This window comes from Xyrauchen texanus, chromosome 3, assembly GCF_025860055.1.
Source record: "Xyrauchen texanus isolate HMW12.3.18 chromosome 3, RBS_HiC_50CHRs, whole genome shotgun sequence".
Classification (NCBI taxonomy): domain Eukaryota; kingdom Metazoa; phylum Chordata; class Actinopteri; order Cypriniformes; family Catostomidae; genus Xyrauchen; species Xyrauchen texanus.
In genome coordinates, this window is record NC_068278.1 from 10,527,594 (window position 1) to 10,549,036 (window position 21,443).

General features: G+C 36.5%; 1 protein-coding gene across 1 annotated transcript; it reads right to left on the minus strand.

Moving 5' to 3' along the window:
* Nucleotides 1-140: 140 nt before the first annotated feature.
* On the minus strand, nucleotides 141-16,221 carry slc30a5 (solute carrier family 30 member 5). The gene is made up of 16 exons (XM_052102679.1): nucleotides 15,864-16,221; nucleotides 15,285-15,407; nucleotides 15,114-15,180; nucleotides 14,212-14,297; nucleotides 14,032-14,119; nucleotides 13,847-13,934; nucleotides 10,883-10,959; nucleotides 10,571-10,741; nucleotides 7,749-8,034; nucleotides 3,589-3,797; nucleotides 2,884-3,041; nucleotides 1,859-1,988; nucleotides 1,527-1,770; nucleotides 929-1,155; nucleotides 515-643; nucleotides 141-362 (listed from the first exon to the last, which is right to left on the minus strand). Exons 1-16 carry the CDS (start codon nucleotides 15,932-15,934, stop codon nucleotides 192-194), a joined length of 2,325 nt encoding a protein of 774 aa, XP_051958639.1. The 5' UTR covers nucleotides 15,935-16,221; the 3' UTR covers nucleotides 141-191.
* Between the last annotated feature and the right edge of the window lie 5,222 nt (nucleotides 16,222-21,443).

The following is a 21,443-nucleotide window of genomic DNA, read 5'->3' on the forward strand; positions in this document are numbered from 1 at the left end:
CCTATACTATCCTACCTGGACTAGTACTGAAAGAGACATATGCTTTTAATGTGTTTAAAATACATCACTGATACCAACCAGACAGAGCCTGCTGTACTTAATATGTTTTTTTTATATATAAAAATGAAGAGATTAAAGTTACACCTTAAATGTCTTTATTTCATTATATTTAAATGTATTAAAACAACAGTTTACATGATACATGTGCCATCTTTGTAATATTTCATGGACTCCATTTGTTGTGTCATGGTTATAACTTCGTGGAATCCGGTGCTTAGGCCAGACATGTGCTGGAAGTAGGCCTCTTTTTCCAACTGAATAGATAGGTTATTAACACCAGCATCCTTCAGCACAGCCGATACCTGAGAAGAATGAACGCAAAAGCATTACAGATTGGTCAGTAAAATAGGTATTTTTAACAACAAAATTAAATAGTTCTACACAAAATATCGGACAAGAAAAATGCAGTTAAATTCTTGTAAATTTGATTAAGATGCAGAAGTAGCATTCATACCTGCTGAATAATTCGCTGTTCCACCACATCAGACATAAGTTGCAGATGGATGGTTCCAGCAAGGACATTTGCAGAATGTGTCCAGAAGTGAGGGTCACGGTACGACAAAACACCTTCTATTTTCTGAATCTGAGACAAACGTTAAAACGTTAAATAAATGGAAAAGTGTGTAAAACGTGTTTCTAAAATCACTAGTTCCATGGCACAGAATTCTGCAATTAAATATTTTGTATAATGACAGCTAAACTCTATGATTAAACGTTGACCATAGCAACTCATTTCCTACAAATAAAACCCTTCAGGATGATACAAGACCACTGTACATTCTCCTTTACATTAATCAATAAAATGATCAGCCATCCAAGTCTGAAAACAAGATTTTAATTGAAATTCCAAATTCTTTTGCCATCATACCTTTTCAAGGGCAAAGTTAAGCTCTTTCTCATGTTCAGGAGGAGTTCTCAGTAAAAGAACCTCACAGGCGTCCTTTATCAAAGGAATGACACTAAGAAAAATCAGTGTGGAGATGAAAAGAGAACAAATGGGGTCTGCAATCAGCCATCCAAATTGTCTGATGAGTATAGTGGATATAATCACACCAACACTGCCCAGCGTGTCAGCCAGCACATGCAGAAACACTCCTGCAAATCGGAAAGGGAAATTATATACAGAAATGTCTTCAGTACACTCATTTCCAAATGATCCATACACTGGAAATGCACTAAAAAAGTATGAAAACAATACAGACAAAAAAGTCTAATAAAATCAATTCAATTCTTTCCCTCTAAATTCAAAATGTAGATTTAGATTTATATACACATTAATCATACCACAATTGGCCTCACCGTTGAGCACGTGCTCTGAAAACACAGAGGTGATGTGCAACGTCTAGTTATTTTATGTCCTTCCTTCGAATATTCAATGTATAATTTGAAGACAGACGAAGACTGTACCTCCACTACGCAAAAACGTGACTGTAGCTCGATTATATCTGACCGTACCCAGGACCCACCTCGCATATTAGCATTCATTCCTCCCCCAGCAGATCCATGGGAATGTCCGTGTCCATGAGAGTGTCCATGTCCCCCATGACTGTGTCCATGTCCTCCATGACTGTGTTCTGCACTGCCGTGTCCATGATGCGAGTGACCATGTTCGTGACCAGAGCAGCTACCTTTGGAGGCCCCATGAGAGTGGGCATGACTGAAGGCACAGATGCCCACCAGATTGACAAGGAGCCCGCCAACCGACACCGGCTACATGTTATAAACAAAACCAAATGAGCAATAGTTTGTCAGTACTGACCAAAAGGATCTGCATGTTTTGAAAGTTCGAGGTACATACCGTTAGCATGTCTGTGTTGATGTTTGGAGGATCGACGAGTCTGGTGACGGACTCCATAAACACAAAAAAAGCTATGACCATGAGAAACAGGCCATTGATAAAGCCAGAGAGGATTTCAACACGACCATACCTGAAATGAGAAGTCACACTGTTAGTATGAGCATAAACAAACAAAGCCATCATGTCCCATAATTTCATTTCATTTCAAGAGTATTCAACTATACAGAAAGAACTAAAAGATCCCAGTAAATATAAAGAAAATAATATAAAATGACCGATGAGGATGTGCTGATATCATCTCAATTTTAGGTTTCAAAGGCTTAAATCAAAAAGACCCACCAGCATTGCCTTTGTCAATAATGCAATTGGCTCATTAAATTGAAAGCGGGGAGTTCTTTCCTACAGATGCCACATGGAACACTGCGATTCCTCCCATTTATCTTTTTGAGTGTTTTTTCTCCTCCTCAAACTTTCACTACTTAAAGCTACACTTTTGTAAGATTTTTTTTTGTTAGAAACGAACAATTTTGTTAAAGAGAAAATAATTTACCAAACAGTGTTTTTGTAGTACCCTGTTTCACTTTGGTAAGTCTATAATAAAGATTTATATTTTCGAGCTGTCGGGACGAATAAATAAAGGAGGTCCGGCTACTGGTGAGGTCGTAGCTTGAAGCTGAAAGCTTGTAGCCACAACAAATGAGTGACACTGATCATGGGTCATTCAAAAAGGCAACCCTCTGGCGGATCACCCGTTGTAAAAATAAAGAAACCGAAAAGAGTCCGGAAGCAAAAAGGTAAAGTGCCAGATCCCATAACAAAACAAGAATCAACATAGGCTACCTAAGAATAGTTTACTTTTTAAAAAGTCTGGTTTTCCTAATCTAGGTTAAGCACAACATTTTTCATACTATTTCTGAAAACAAAATTTAATGTAGAATTAAGTGCACTCTTTGCCAGGGAAAAGGGTCAAAAAGCTCATTTAAACAATAATTGTACATGCAAATTATATTAAAGCGGTATCTTACCCATAGGAATATATCCTGGTTGCTTTCCATCTGGTCATGAGGGCAGCAAATAGACCCAGCACCAGAGCGGAGCAGTCAAACAGCATGTGAAAGCCATCAGAGATCAGCCCCAGACTGTTGGTCCACACACCATAGAAGAGCTCAACAAATGTAAAAGCCTGGACCAAGATCAACAAGACTGTTAATGTACTGCAGGTCATTGATAAAACTAAGTACAAGTTAATCGGCCAATATTTGCCCATTTTGCGATTATCAGCATCGGCCAATAACAGTGTCCGCTTGGTCGCTTAACAAGAGTGTTAACTTTAACTTGTGTCAGTTTCAAAATCTACCAATAGATTTTTTCAATGGAGAGCCAACACTTTTTCTTATTGGCTGTTGTTAAATTGTATTATGTTTATCTGTAGATATTGGTATCAGCTATTGAAAATCCCATACCATTATTTATGACCATCCACTTTAATTGTATGGAAAAAGAGCTGTCCTGACATTCTGCCCAACAACTCCTTTTGGTTCTCACGGAAGAAAATAATACAGGGTTTGGAACAAAATGAGGCTGACAACATATTTACTTTTGGGTGAATTATTATTTTAATGTTACAGCGTAACAACGGACTATGGTCTTCTACTCCAAAAAAACAACAACAAAAAAAGAACAGTGGACCAAAAACAGTGGAGCAACCATCTCACAGCAGCATTACATACCAGGTTGAGGCAGAGGAAGTAGAAGATCTGCCGTGAGTCATACTCCTCAAGGATCTGTTTGAGCGAGTCTTTGATGAAGCGAGGTAGAGACTGGGACGTGTGCTGGAGTGCGTCTCCCATGAAGTTATAAAGAGGAGTTCCTTCAGGGGAGTAACCCACCAGTGTTCCCTTCTGCCCCTTTGACGACGGAGCTGACAGCACGCTATCAGCTGAAAACATTTTGATTTGAAACTCCAAATTAGTAAAATGCATATCATTTGAACTACCTCCAATGAAACTTACTTCTACTTACACATTTAATGACTTTTCCCAGTAAAGTATCTAGTCTGATCTACAGTGCATATTACTTATTATCAGGTCTTGATGGGGGGAATATATAAAACTTTATATATCTCCCATTATATAGACTTAATCCAGGTTTTAAGCATAAATTCTTAAATCTAGTCTGATCTACAAGGCCAATTATTTATAACCAATTCTTGATGGGCAAACACACATCTTTAGAGACATTCAAACGTGGCATTAACACATTAATACTCACCAAGCCCCAAATGCAAGTAAATATTAGTTTTGGTGAGTAAATAAAGCAGTTACTGGTCTGTGGGAATGGTAAAATAATGTATTGTTTTAAATCACAATGTAAAACATTAATCATCTAGATAGGTAAAGTTTGTCAAGACAATCTTGTCTGAAAGTTTAAAATGATTTAAAAGTTTTGAAGTTTGATGGATAAACAGATATTACAGTAAGCTAGACAGATTTGAATTTGTGACAGTTGAAATTTGAATTAACAAGCATTCCGTTGGATTTTTGATCGTCTGTTGTGCGCAAACCGCCAATTAGTTAGAAAGAATATAGACCTGTTTCAGTGATGTCACTTTTCCCCCGCAGCCACCATATTTTTGACCATTCAAAAAACGCTTTTGATCCATGCAAAGTCCCAGGAAAGGTGTTTACAGGTCTGAGGTCAGCACAAATATATTGCCAATAGGGCTGCAACTAATGATTATTTTGATAATCGACTAATCTAATGATTATTCAACTATTCGCTGATTATTGCAACGATTAATCATTAGCTCTATTTAGCTTGTGCCCCGACATATAAGGTTGTATTAAATGTGCTTACTAACAATAAAGAGGAAAAAAAATACCTTTTAAAAATCCCTCTAAATGACATTCACTGAATTCAGTAAAGAAATTTACTGCAAAAAATCCTACTTTGTCGTTTTCCATTTAAAGTGGTCTAAAAATCCTTAAAACAGGATACATTTAATTGAGTAGCAACATAAGATATTTAGACTTGCTTTTAGAGAATGTATCTTAAATATAAGTTTATTTTTTTATATAAGTGTATTTCTTCACTTGTGAATGCATCTTTTATTAAAGGATTTTTTTATATTTTAAAATATTTGTATTTTTTATATTATACTCAACATTCTCAAATAACGATTTTTTTCTTCTGCAGTATAGCTGCAAAAGTAAATGTACATTGTTTAAAAGGAGTTTTAGATATTTTTTTATTGGGAAACAAACCAAAAAAAAATGAAAACCGTATATTGTTGCAGTGTATAATGGGGTGAAGACTATCTTCTCTCACCTTTCTGTTCACTTCAATCCATCTTTAACTCTCAAAAAAACAAACTCTCTCTTATTTATAAAACCACGTATTGCCCATTTTCTTCACAATAAGAAATGCACAGTGACACATATATTATGATTCAGTAAATCGTGAGCCATCATGTTACAATCTAGCTACAGCAAGTGCGTGTGAGGGACGATCGTCCCCGGGACAGTATGTGCTTCAGCCGGATGCAGTTTCAGTCCCCCCCCTTAGATCAGGACACTTCACGCAACTCATCGAAGAGGTGCAGACCGCCAGTTTCGGAGTTTGTAGTTATTTACACGATCTCCTTCCGTATTATTTGAACTTTAATTAAGCTATAACGCATTACATATAACTGCATTTAAGATGTAACGCCGCAGTGTTTTCTTTCTAAAGATGCTCGACACGCAAGTTTTGCTCCAGCTCCACTTATTCCACAATGAGAGTGCTTCTGTATTTACTTATTTTGTGTTTTTGCATTATAATTCCCTCATACTTTGCGATCTACATAAGCTGAATCAGTTTGGAAGGTTTATAGTGCATCTGGACTGTGATCCGTGTAATTCTTCCTCTCCTCAGTCAGGCGTGAGCTGCAGTGCTGCTCTCACGCATCATCATTACAGTTTAATGTGTTCCCATGTTATGTTAAATGAGATCAAACGACTATACAACAACGAAAATTTTGGTCGTCAATTTTTATTGTCGGTGTTGCCTATAACGACTAATCGCTTCAGCCCTAATTGACAAATTTGACATTTGCGGACATTTAAATATATTTGATCCACGATTCAACTCCATATGCTGGCGAGTCTGTTGTGTGACCGGTGAGTGCAAATGCCCACCAGTACGTTACCGTGAACATCTCTCATTTAGAAATTATAAATGCTTGTGTTGTTTTCTGCTCTGATTTGGTCAAAATATATCAACATATCTGTGATGATCCCGTCTGTATTAATGAAAGAACTGCTTTTAAAGCAACTGAGGTATATTAGTGAATGAGACTAATATGCTTACATTGTAGTCTGGTGGTGTGAATAAAGGCTGTGCTTCACAATCTTATGATGTATTGTTTATTGACTGAGATGAGTATATACACATTAAATATATAATAAATATTCACATTATAGTGCTTTTTTATTTATTACAATGTGTTCAAATTACTGCATACCTTTATACAGTCTGGGTATTATGTATAACATCATCCTATGTGCATTTCTATTATTGTATCCAAATCGATGATGGTATAAATATAATTGACACGTGTACAGATAACTGACATGTCTGAATAAATAAGCAAATACCCAGTAAAAGTGTTTTTATCCCTGCTCTCACTCTTCATCGCTGCTTGTCTTTGGCGAAATTAAGCCACATCACTTAAAAGATAAAAATTTATTGAAAGAAAAATTAAATGTTTGATCTGGTAATAACAAAGCAGAATCACCTTTTCAAGATTTATAAATGGAAACAAAAATGTTGCCACATTCCAGAGCACAGCACATTGAAGATATATGGAGTTTTGGTCACAAACATGGCGGCACGGTCATACTGTGATGTCACATGAAACAGGTCAATAGCACACTATTCCAGAACAGTCTGAAGGTCTGTACCCAATTTGGTGGATGTAGCTTTAGTGTTAGAAATTTTGGTCTTGGTTTAGGGAAGTTTGTAGAATTCAGTCAAGCCAACATAATTACATTAACAATACATTATATAACCATTAATACCAAATAAAAAAAATAATCAATGCAACAAGCAACGTGAGTAATTCAAGAGAAATTTTAGTGTCGCAAGGGATCTGAAATTTCCTTTCTTTTATCGTCATAACCAGGGCTCAATATTAACGCTCGTCCGGGACAAGTGGATTTTTAAAGGGGCAAGTGAAAGAGAATTTTACTTGCCCGATTGGACAAGCAGACTGATTAAAACATAAATAATGAAAAAGTAACCAGCTATATTTCAGATAGCCTAGGCCTGTGTCACTTATTAGAAAGTTCATATTCTTATTCTGCTGTTCAAAGTAATCCAGAGCATGTCATTGTATTATTCGCAAGTGATCTAGAAACAGCTGCACCATGTTTGATTGACAGGTGTGTGTGTTCCGAAAATGCTCATGCTAATGCGCACCTGAACGGTCAAATATGTCAAATATATGGTCAAATATACAAAAAACTTTGACATGTTACAGGAGCACGTAACGTAAATGTCTTTTTTTCTCTCCGGAAAAGTAACCTTTTTACACGGACAAGCGAATGACCAATTTACTAGTCCGGAGGACAGGAATATGACAATGCTTAATGTCGAGCACTGGTCATAACTCAAGAAGCTTATGTGGTGAAACATTCCTTCCTTTAAGAGCTACACAGCCTTTTTGGTCTGTTTAATTGTCACTGGAACAAAATGAAGAAAATAATGCAAAATACTGTCTCAAAAATTATTCATGGCCATTTTTCACCCAATTCACACACTATTGATAAGGGTGGCAAAAAGTAGATTTTGAATCAAGCATTTGCCTATTTAACTCTTTACTTTTGTGAATGTGTCAGAGATTTGAACTCACCCATGATGAAGAAGCAGGCGCTGACCAGCACTCCACCAGACAGCACATGTTCAGTGCTGCCCTGGCCTGGTTTACTCATTACTCTGAGCTGGTCTGTCAGCGGGTGGGTCCAGAAGTTTGCTAATAGCAGACCGATGAGAAACACGAAGATGGAGCCGTAGCGAGCACAACGTGAGGCTTCAAGCTTCGCTGTGCAGATGGACTCAACATAGAAGTCCAGGATCATCACAGAGAAAATGATCATAGCAAACGGCATGATGAGGCCAGACCAGGACTCCACCTTGCTCTGAGGATTTATGACATTTATAAACAATAAGACAAATGCATCTGAATGTGGTGCTCTTTGTTTTTGCGTTTCAACATTTTTACACTGATTTACACCCACTCGGGTGCTAACAGTTGTGTTCAAGGAATGTTCTGAGTTCAATACCAGCAAAGCACTATAGACATTTGTGACATGCTGTGAAATATAACAGAAAATCATTTTGACTCGTCCCTCAGCTTGTAAATAAGTAAATAAGAAATCATGTTTAATGATTTGAACTTTATTCAAGTTTTAACTATTAAAGTCTTACCATTTCACCTGGGCATTTAATTCATCATAAATAATTTCTTATTTACTTTTTATTTGCTTGTTTTTTGGTTTTTACAGCACAATCAAAATAATTTGACTATGTAATTATAATTTTTATTCTATTTGTTTAATTTTTTAAACCTGGTTTTGTACAGCACAGTGGTCAACTTCTGTTGTGTGTATTTTGCGCTTTATAAATAAATAAAAAAAGAAAGATGTTTACATTAATTCAAGCACAAATGAAGTCTATGAGGCAAGGCAATGCAATGGAATAAACATAATTATTTTTGTTTTAGAAAGTATAGCCACAAGACTTAAAACATGTGTGTTAACACAAGACTAGTGTAATAAAATCACCTACTTTTCTGCAATGTAAACTCCTTTAATGACCGCGTAAAGTCGGTAAACATGATAACTCATGGTAATGTCATCTCAGACAATGCACACAAGGATACCGGAAAAGAGATTAGGGATGCACCGACCAGATAACTGGATCGGTATCGGCTCCGATACTGAAGCTTTTGGACGGATCGGGTATTGGTCCGATGAGCCCGATCCAAATCCGATACTGTGTGTTAGTCATTTTTGTTACTGTCAAGCTCCACAAATGACATAAATGAACCATAAAAACACCATTAAAACAGTTCATATGACTTGTGCATTTTATTCAAAGCCACTTGAAGACATGCGATAACTCTGTGAATCACAAAAGTCTGTGTTTAATAAGTAAATATATAGTATGCGCAGCTCCAGCGCGTCAGTGAATGGTGCTGCTCTGTTGACACAAACTCACCCACAGGCTGATGATGCACTCGCGGTTTAAAAAGTGCACGATTAAAATATATTACAGTTGTATTTAAAATTAAAAGTCAATAATAATAATATTAATAACAATGTATTATTATTCTTATTATTGTCATCATTAATATTTGTTTACAATTTCTAACAATATTAAAGTTGAATGGGTTCTAAAAAATATACACTGTGTGAATGAAAAATGGACGGATATCTTACAACGTAATTGAACAAAAAAGTGATCCAGATGTAAGTTAAAAAAAATTTTTTAATTGGGTGTTATGGGGTCCGTTGAATATTTCAGAGAAAAAAGTTTAAAGAAAATAAAACTAAATAAAAAAAAAGTTTAAAAACTATTTGAAATTTTTTCTGTTTCTGCTTTCTAAAATCTACAAATACATTTCAATCAAATATAACATTTCAGCTAAATATTTTATTAACATTGTTCTGTTCTTTTTTTCTTTTGATTTTTATCCCCCAACTCCCAATGCGCTCCAAGTCCTCGTGGTGGCGTAGTGACTCGCCTCAATCCGGGTGGTGGAGGACAAATATCAGTTGCTTCCACGTCAGAGACCGTCAATCTGCGCATTTTATCGCATGGATTGTTTAGCGCGTAACCGCGGAGATATAGCATGTGTGGAGGCTTCACACTATTCACTGCGGCATCCATGCACAACTCACCACGTGCCCCACAGAGAGCGAACCACATTATAGCAACCATGAGGAGGTTACCCCCATGTGACTTTACCCTCCATACCAACCGGGCCAATTTGGTTGCTTAGGAGACCTGGCTGGACTCACTCACCACACCCTGGATTCGAACTCACGACTCATTGTGTAACATTGTTCTACTCTAAAAAAACATTTACCAGTTAATATTTTAATAATTTCTTTTGGCTTTAGTACTATGACAATTTAAAAGCCAACTATAAAATGTTTGCCAACAATGTGTTGTCTTTATAATGTCACACTTTCTATTCAATACATGTACACTCAATATACATATCTTCTCTTTACACATAATATATACTATAATATATATAAATATATTACTACCTTTATATTTTAGGAAGGGGGTCCCTCATAAGGCAGTATTTGGGGTTGCTTGGCATCAATACATTTTGAAAATCCCTGGAACAGTAGTCCCTCTGCTAAATTATCATTTAGACAAGTTTCAACTAAAATTATACACATTCTCTGTCCAGAGGAATTGATAAAATGTTTTTGAAAAAATGTGAAATCCTCTGAAATACCTTGCCCCATAGATTTCCATTGTAAGTGTATTACTGTATACACACTTTGTGTTTTCAAACTGAGGGATGAGTCCAATTATTTCCTTTGATCATCATTATACAGATGTTATGGAGCTTTGTATTGGACATCTCTTTAAAAAGGCTGTAAGCAATGAAAGTATAGAGAGCTAGAGTCTATCATCACTTCTGTTGCTCCTCACCTCAGTGGTTGCAGACAGCACTATGATCCAGGGCAGCAGAACCACAGCGGACACCAGGTTGGACAGAGCATAAAGCCGCTTTGCTCCTCCGATCTCCACTGATAACTTTCTAGATGCTGTGTGGAAGGCCACCTTCAGGCACAGAGCAAGAACCAGCAGAACCACTCCACCCTGATCAGAAAATAAAGGGTTAATAATGTCAGTTTTCTACTGATCCTCCAACGGTGTACAATATCAATGAATAAAAGAGACTTTAATGGAGTAAGCAATGACACAAAACTCAAGAGCAGTGCTTAAAGGTGAAATACACACTTTGTGGTCTGCCAAGCCTAAAAACGCGATCCCTGTATACAAGGCATGAGTAAGAGCACTATCATGGTGCCCTTCAGCTGTAAGAAATAGAGTTAAGGAGTTGTAGATTTAAGCACATTTTGTTAAAGTCAACAAGTCAACATGAAATTAAAATCGGCCCATTCTGGTCTGGTGGTTAATGCGGTTTAAGCTGACTTTGAAGGTAAAGTGTGTAAATTTTCAATGCTAAAATTCTTTCCCCTATTCCAGGTGAATGTGAAGAGACAGCTATAAGAGACAGCTCCACTGGGTGCCAGGGGCTTAGTTAGGAGTTTAGTCCACTTTATTTCTATGGAGCAGTTAGCATTTTCCATGCATTGTGAATGCAACTCAGCAGGTTAAGTTTATTTTTACATTGTTTACTTTCAAATATTTGTGGCTGTATGCAAATGACATGCAACGACATAAGGTGAATTGTCATGTGTGCATTCATAATAGAGTACAGCCTCAGAAATGGTGCTTGAACAAGAAGTTTCTTTTCTGTGCTTGTCTACTCTTTTGCCTCCATTTGTATTTTGTAAAATTTTAATTATGATAATAATAACATTGTTATTTCATGTTATATTTAGAGCTATCAAACTTAAAATTAAATGCATTAATGCATGCGATTAATTAAAAAAGTTTAACGTGTTAATTTTTCTTAATCATTATTAATTAATTTACCATTAATAAAGCATGAACCAGCATAAACACTGGTTGTAAGGGCAGAGCATTTGTGATGTGTCCGCCCAGAGTCATTAAACTGACACACACCACAAACAACAGCCGTGTCAGTGATCAAATGAAGGGGAAATTACTTTTGAATGCTATTTGTTGCATAAAACATGCCCAGATGGGGCTTTTGACAGAAATCAAGTACTTTGCAGCCTCTGTAATGGACAATTTCATTAACACAGAAGCACAACAAGTCTTAACTATCACGAAAATGCAGAAAGAGATGTTTTTGTCTGCAAGCGCTTTTCATGTGGAGTTCAAAGTGGCGCTTAATGCTGGCATTGACCCCTGATGGGAATCGTGAATGCAGTTTCACGATTTTTGTAATAAAATGGATAGCCACAGTCTGTGAAGGATGAGATTTAATGTGCATTGCAATGAATACTCTACCGATGGTTGCATAGTTCCACCAATATGTAAACCTCCCAGTTAGACTTTGTGAGAAATTTAATATTACTTGATTTGGTGATATTTTAATGCATTTCTATCTTTATACAGTGGAAGGATTTGTGTGGAAAATTTTAATAAAGCCTTATAATAACATATTATTTTGCTTTTTTTTTTTTTTTAAAGAAGGAAATAAGTGCAATTTGACAGGAAAAGTAGATATACAGTAACATTTTTAAACTTTCAAAATCTGCGATTACCTATGTAAAATGATGCGATTAAAAACTTTAATTGACTGACACCACCTGATATTACAATTTTTTTTTTTAATAAAAATATTTTTTATATACTTTATACAGTATACACCGATCAGCCACAACATTACTGCCACCTGCCTTACATTGTGTTGGTCCCCCTCGTGTCGCCAAAACAGCGCCAACCCGCATCTCAGAACAGCATTCTGGCATTACATTCTTCTTACCACAATTGTACAGAGAAGTTATCTGAGTTATCGTAGACTTTGTCCTTTCGGACCAGTCTGTTCATTTTCTGTTGACCTCTCTCATCAACAAGACATTTCTGTCCACAGAACTGATGCTCACAGGAGGTTTTTGGCACCATTCGGAGTAATAGAGACTGTCTCAGTCTACAGTAACTCAGATAACCACTCTGTATAATTGTTGTGAGAAGAATATCATCTCAGAATGCTATTGTGTGCAACAGTTGGCGCTGTTTTGGTGACACAAGGGGGACCTACACAATATCAGGCAGGTGGTTTTAATGTTATGGCTGATTGGTGTATGTGTATATATGTATATATATATATATATATATATATATATATATATATATATATATATATATATATATATATATACACACACACACATGTCTACAAAAATCAAAGTGGCTGGTAAAAAAAAATCTATTTTTGGTAAAACTTGGCATTAACCAGTCACTGTGCATGGTGTGCAAAAGAAATGATTTCATCCTTCGTCTCCAGCCCACCATGACTGTCAATGGTTCAATACAAGTTAAGCTCAATCAACAGCATTTGTGGCATAATGTTGATTACCACAAAAAAATATTTTTAATCGTCCTTCCTTTTCTAAAAAATCCAAGTTACAGTGAGGCACTGACAATGGAAGTGAATGGGGCCAATTTTTGGAGGGGTTAAAGTCAGAAATGTGAAGATTATAATTTTTCAAAAAGCACTTACATTCATTCTTCAGTTAAATCTCATGATTTAAACAACTTTACAGCTCAAATACATAAGTTTTACAGTAATTTTATGGTTTGTAGACATTACATCATCATGGCTATAACTTGACACAGTAAAGTTTAGTAAGTGATTTTATCAAACTAAAATCATATTAACACAAATATTGCTTAAATCTTGTGGCTATACTTTTCAAATAGTGAGAATTTTAATGTTTACAGATTGGCCCCTATCCACCTCGCTGATTTTTTTAAAGATAAAAAGGTAATCGATATTATGCTGTCGATTGAGCTCAACTTTAGCACACTCTGCTGTTGACAACATTTAAGTCATGCATCCTGTACATCTGACAAAGCATATTTTGAGCTTAAAGCTGGTTAACACTGCGGTTCTTTCAAGAAATTGCACTGTTTATTTGATAGCCCCAACATGTGAACATCTGGCTTGAGTTTGGGACACGACTTTATGGGAGGGGGGAATAAGAACTCTTTGGAAACAATGGCAATTTTTGGAAAAGTGTTTGGTTAGCTAGTGCCACATATATTCCACACTTCACCTTGAACACCTACAACAACTTGAACAAATCTCAGGCCCTTAAAGGATACGGTGCTCTGCCATCTTTGCCATAAGATCATCATTATCAAAGAGCAAAAGGCAGATGACAGCAATAATGAAGAAAGCAGCTCCCCTCGTCTATAAAAAAGAAAAGCACAGAGAAATGAGTCAGCTGCTATATCTGGGTCATTCTTACTGACACACACACAGATACTCATTTCTCTAGAGCTCTGACTTTAGAAGGCCCTCCTCCAGAACTGGTGAAGAGAACGCTGAGGAGAGAGATCACCACCACATCACTGTGCTCAAACAACAACAGTGTCCTGAAAGAACAAATGTCAGTTTAGCACAACAGCTTAAGAAATAACAGAACAATGGGAGGGATGTGATTCTTTTAGTTATTTCAATGAGATACCTGAGCGGTCCACAGAGAGTGAGTCCAAAGAAACCCAAAAGAGAGATGACACAGCTCATGACAGAGTGCTTGAGGATTTTCATCCACTGAAATCAGTTCAAACATTGGTTCAAAGTTAAGACACAAAGTGTTGACACCATAATGTTTTAAAGGGGCCAAAACATACATACACATATGTATATAAAAAGAATATATGTTTTTTTTGCCTTGAGGTACACTCATGATGTTAGTCAAGGTTTCTTGTACCAATTTAGTTTTTTCAATTGTCTCTATGATCCTTAGTTATAGCTATCAGCAGTGATCGGTGCATAAAAGAGATTTTTGTATTTGATGTCTTACAGAAATCATATTTCACTTTGGCCTTGTTCAGATTGCCACAAAAATCAGATTTGTTTTGCATATTCAAATTCCATTCATATAAGTTTTTGATAGTCTGGACAGCAAAATACACTTGAAATCTGATTTTTCTGAATCTGATTCAAAGCACATCGAGAAGTGGTTTCAAATGCAATTGAAATCTGAAGTCCTTCAAACTGTGGTAATAGGGCAACAAAATAAACTATACATTCACACTCCTGAGAATGAGAGCTTTCATTTAATTTATGATGTGTCTATTGAAGTGCTATTTGAAATACTTCTATATTCATATAAAAATTTCTATCACATGATTTGCGACGTGAATGTTTTCAGGCCTTATTTTGTAATTTTATGTAACAAATGCAGAAGTGCTGGCAATCTATGAAATGTTCAGATTCTAAGCTTTTATACGATACCACTGGTGAGGAAATTTTGAGTTCTGAAAATTACAGTATATCTTCGTTGTACTCTTTGACTTCAAAAGATCAAGGAATATTTGATGTCTCATTATAAAGAGATGATTTGATCATCCATCCAAACTGTACCTGTCTTTTGGGGATCATTTTTCCTGACGAAAATGGCTTTTGAAAGAAAACCAATATCACTGCACACCTACGCAAAAAAGAAGACACCTTTATCAACCAATGAAGTAATTAAACACTCATAACACTAATAGCTTTTAAAGTATTCATTATGTGATGTGACTTTCTCCATACCCCATTTTCAGTATGAAGAGAAACTGTACAATATGCACAACTTTGAGAAGATCATAGGACTCAAATATCCCAAAAGCTTTCAGCACCTTGGTAAAGTACAGTAATACTATGTACTGTGTCAGTCTGGAAAAACAAAAAAACACAGTTAAAGCAGACCAAGTAAAAACAGGCTTTACAAAAAATCCAACATGTGCTGTCAACATCTATTAAAAGCCAACATGGTACCATGTTCATTGGACACCGTGATGGTAATGCCTTGGTATTATTTGAAGTACCATTGTAAATGCATATGGTAAACAATCAGTAACATGCATCAAAATATCATGGTATCACCATTTGATGCCATCAAAACTTTCCAAAACTGAACTGATCCCAATGGATGATACATTGAAATTATTAGGAAGGTCTTTCCCTAAAGGTACCATGGTATTACCATGTTTTTCGCACAGTACCATTATAGTCATACCATGGTATTCTAGCTAGGAGTGCTCTGAAAATCCAATGGTACTACTGTTTGATTTAACACCACATCTTTTTCTGTCAAGTATTTAGGTTAATAATAAATGCATATGGTCTTACCTGGCATTTGGAACCTCGACTCGCCCCAGTTTACCACTGGAGATGACATTACTGCTGTATTTCTCATCCATACTGCTGCTGTTGTGTGTGTTTATGTCTCAGTGTGTGTCTGTCTGTGCGCTCATCATTGAGAAACTAATCAAGTTCTGATGTGGCTCACTGGTGCGAAAATAACCGTATAGTTCATGAACCTGTGGAGCTGAAACGTATCATGTACTTCTGTCCCACAACAGCGGCGAACCCTTAAATGATAATAAATGGGTTTCAAAACACATACTGAATGTAAATAATCAGTTTTAACTTGCCAAATGCTACATTCTAGGCTGAGCTGGTAGTGACGTGACCATTTCCTCAAATATGTCTGCCATCTGTGCACGGCTTTTCAAAATAAAAGTCACTCTTCTTCCTGAGGCGGTTGAATAAAAGTCACACACATTAAATATGATCTGATGTTATAAAATTGTAAAGCAAATAATGAGAATTTTCTTACTTTATAGTATTATTATTAACAATATTGATAATTATGAAGCAGGGTATTAAATACATTTAATTTAGATGTTAAAGCTGCACTATGTAACATTTTTGGGTTACAAATTAACAACTTGCCATTATTGATTGAGTACACAAACAATCTGTGTTTAAAACAATGTACGGTAAGCCTATTCACCTTTTACCTGAATGCGGAAATGTTCTACGACTCGACTGTTTTCAATTTCCGGTCTCCAGTGTTTTCACTAGCATCGTCGTATATTCTTAGCAGGTAATGTAATGTTTAAGGTATTCAATTTTTAATAATAAAAAAAAAAAAAAAAAAAAACATGCCGAGACTTCACTGGGTCGAGTTACAATTCATAGAGAGTGTATATGACATAAAGTGATGGTCCAAGGTTAGTTTCGTTGATATAATAAACAATTACAGCCAACAACTGCACAAGTGAGCCAGAAATAAATCTTTACACCAATTAACACTTCAGTGGTTGTTGTTCTCCTCTGGATCGCTCATTTTGACAGTTTTTACTTGGCGTCTCCAGACCAGAAATACAAAAGAAATACAAAAATTTAAATCATCATGGCACCACCCAGTGGGTGCTTTTTATTTTGAGCTGTCGGTTTAGATTTGGTGCAAAATCGCTGGCTTATGCCATTCATCTTTGCGTCATTACATCATGTCTGCAGACACAGGAAAGAAGTGCCGGCTGTCTCGTGTTCCAGCTGGAGAAGCTAACTACGCTGTTCAACTCAGTTCAGTCACAATCACACAGTTCAGGACAGCATCGCTGCAGTCTAGATGAATGTTTATCTGTTATCGTTTCGTGAAGTTGTTTACCTGCGGTAATGCTTGGATATGTTGTCTGGTATGGTTGTTAATGCTAATATTGCTTATCATGCTCTTATGAATCTAACATTACTCATGTGTTAACCGATCGCGATGTATCTATGTTGTCCGGTGAAGTTACTGTGACATGTTTTATATGCAGTGGTGTAAAATGTACACAGAAATTATACTTAAAGGTGCAGTATGTAAGATTCAGAAACCCTTGTAATTAAGGACACCTGTGGCCATTAAGTGAACTGTTGCAAGCTACCTGTTGCTCATGCTCGTGCTCGTGCACACACATAGGGACGTGAGTGAGCAAATATGTCATAAACATGTCTGTTCCGCACACAATGCTATCTTATGACATATAATAACACTTTTACTATAGCGCATGACTCATTTTAATGTTTGCATTGAAAGACCAACAACATTTACAAGCTTGTTTAACTGTGATCAAATTGCACGTTAGCTCCACTGATATAGCTCAGAAGAGTGTTGCATATGCGATACAAAGGACCGAGTCCTAAAGAGAATGCTTGTCGACATGAGAGCCCAGAGTGTCATAGAAGCACCACAAAATGACATGGTTGTTTTAGAAATTGTTTTTTTCATCTCACATTTGCTTTTTATGACACAATTGGTTAGGTTTAGGGTAGTGAGGTTGGTTTTCCTGATTGAAATCTCGATAAAACATTAACCTTAAAAACGTAATCTGTTCTGGAGAACATTTCACTCGCTTTTAGAGCCACACAGTGGACATTTCAGTTCGGACCTGCCCTGAGACCTGTAATGAAACACATAATTTCATTTAGCAAAAACGCTGCCACAGGAAGCATGAGAAAATTGCGATGTCAGAGCACCCAGCCCCCTGAGACATCGAGAAAGTTAAAAATATATATACACTCACCTAATGGATTATTAGGAACACCATACTAATACTGTGTTTGACCCCCTTTCGCCTTCAGAACTGCCTTAATTCTACGTGGCACTGATTCAACAAGGTGCTGAAAACATTCTTTAGAAATGTTGGACCATATTGATAGGATAGCATCTTGCAGTTGATGGAGATTTGTGGGATGCACATCCAGGGCACGAATCTCCCGTTCCACCACATCCCAAAGATGCTCTATTGGGTTGAGATCTGGTGACTGTGGGGGCCATTTTAGTACAGTGAACTCATGTCATGTTCAAGAAACCAATTTGAAATGATTCGAGCTTTGTGACATGGTGCATTATCCTGCTGGAAGTAGCCATCAGAGGATGGGTACATGGTGGCCATAAAGGGATGGACATGGTCAGAAACAATGCTCAAGTAGGCCGTGGCATTTAAAGGGGCCTAAAGTGTGCCAAGAACACATCCCCCACACCATTACACCACCACCACCAGCCTGCACAGTGGTAACAAGGCATGATGGATCCATGTTCTCATTCTGTTTACGCCAAATTCTGACTCTACCATCTGAATGTCTCAACAGAAATCGAGACTCATCAGACCAGGCAACATTTTTTCAGTCTTCAACTGTCCAATTTTGGTGAGCTCTTGCAAATTGTAGCCCCTTTTTCCTATTTGTAGTGGAGATGAGTGGTACCCGGTGGGGTCTTCTGCTGTCCGCCTCAAGGTTGTGCGTGTTGTGGCTTCACAAATGCTTTGCTGCATACCTCGGTTGTAACGAGTGGTTATTTCAGGCAAAGATGCTCTTCTATCAGCTTGAATCAGTCGGCCCATTCTCCTCTGACCTCTAGCATCAACAAGGCATTTTCAGCCCACAGGACTGCCGCGATACTGGATGTTTTTCCTTTTCACACCATTCTTTGTAAACCCTAGAAATGGTTGTGCGTGAAAATCCCAGTAACTGAGCAGATTGTGAAATACTCAGACCGGCCCGTCTGGCACCAACAACCATGCCACGCTCAAAATTGCTTAAATCACCTTTCTTTCCCATTCTGACATTCAGTTTGGAGTTCAGGAGATTGTCCACACCCCTTAATGCTTTGAAGCAACTGCCATGTGATTGGTTGATTAGATAATTGCATTAATGAGAACTTGAACAGGTGTTCCTAATAATCCTTTAGGTGAGTGTATATCAAAATAAGCTTTGGAGAATTTTAGTAATGTTGTTGGTTAGGTGAATTTTTTTCTGAGGTTTGCTAACAAACCTTGCTGTTGAGCAGCAATGAATTCAATAAAATTCACAATGAATATTTACTCAGATTACATTATTATTATTATTATTATTATTATTATTGTTATTATCATTTTTGGTTTTATAGTTGTTATTATTATAATTAATAGTTGCCTAACAACAAGAATAATAATTCAGCAAATAGAGAGTAGAAATTCATAGATATTATTTAAATATGAAGGCATGTGTAAAAAAAAATTACAAGTAATTACGAAAGGCTTTTTTTTTTTTTATATTTATATACACTGGCGGCCAAAAGTTTGGAATAATGTACAGATTTAGCTGTTTCTGAAAGGAATTGGTACTTTAATTCACCAAAATGGCATTCAACTGATCAAAGTATAGTCAGGACATTAATGATGTAAAAAACAGCACCATCACTATTTGAAAAAAAATCATGTTTGATCAAATCTAGACAGACCCATTAAACAGCAGCCATCACTCCAACACCTTATTCTTGAGTAATCGTGATAAATTGATAATTTGGTACTAGAAAATCACTTGCCATTATATCAAACACAGTTTAAAGGTATTTGGTTCAGATTTCATACAAAGGTGTAACTACAGTCTTCAAAGACAAAGGACAACTGGCTCTAACAAGGACAGAAAGAGATGTGGAAGATCAGATGTACAACTAAACAAGAGGATAAGTACATCAGAGTCTGTAGTTTGAGAAATAGATGCCTCACATGTCCTCCGCTGACAGCTTCATTGAATTCTACCCGCTCAACACCAGTTTCATGTACAACAGTACAGAGAAGACTCAGGGGTGCAGGTCTTATGGCAAGAATTGCAAAGAAAAAGCCACTTTTGAAACAGAAAACCAAAAAGAAAAGAGTGTTACGGATCTTAACCACATTGAGCTTTTGTGGGATCAGCTAGACTGTAAGGTGCGTGAGAAATGCTCGACAAGACAGCCACATCTATGACAAGTGCTACAGGAAGTGTGGGGTTAAATGTCACCTGAGTAGCTGGACAAACTGAGAGCTAGAATGTCAATGTAAAACAGTTAAAGGATGGGCAAGGAGGAGGCGAGAACCGGCTTGTCAACATAAATCTTATTTAATTAAACTCAAAGCACAAACATAAACACACATGACGGACATGCCCGTAATTCTCTCTCTCTCGAACAATCATCGTTTTTTTTACTGAGAAATCTTTGAAGTAGTTTAAGAAGTTCATATTGTAATAGTAATATTTTATGTTATTAATGTCCTGACTATACATTGTTGCATGCCACTTTGGTGTATAAAAGTACCACTTTCTATCCATAACAACAAAATCTGTGCATTATTCCAAACTTTTGGCCGCCAGTGTATATATTTGCAACGTGAATGATCATTTCTGACTTCACAACTGTCCAATCTGTTGAAGTAGCTGGCATTTAGAATAAAGTTTAGGACAAAAATTGTCAGTGTTTCTCACTTTGTGCTCATAGTTTTCAATAAATACATCATATTCAGTCAGGTGGTCACATACGATCTAGTTGCACAAATATTTAAACGCATCCAAAACTCTAATAAGATTCAACATTCGGCCTTTGCAGATGGTCAGAACTCCCCACAGCCGCCGTGTGACCCGCAATTTGAAATGACTGACCTCTGGTCTGTCATTTGTCACTTTTCGGATGTTGTAAAAAGGCAGCTTCAGTCCATTAAGACAAAAGAAAATGTTCTGCAAAAATGTAGTGAGTACTTTTCAAGTCTAAATAAAATTGTAAGGAGTAAAATAATTAATTTGGAAGTGTAATTAAGTACAAGTACAAGTATTCTGTTTAAAATAAAAAATCATACCTAAGTATTTTTACTCAATTAATTTACACCCCTTTTAAAATGTATGACTTCTGAAATGGACTTGTAATTGTTATAAAGTATATTTAAGCATATTATCTTTACATTTATTAAAGTATATTCTATCATTACTCATGACACCCATCATTCTTGAATCCTCATTTTATGTAGAGAGCACAAAGTTACGTAGTGCAGCTTTAAGGTAAATTCGATATGTTTTTTAACTAAAGGATTATGTGGGTCTGTGAACATCCCTTCAGTCCTGATATACTGTATGTTATTTTCTTCT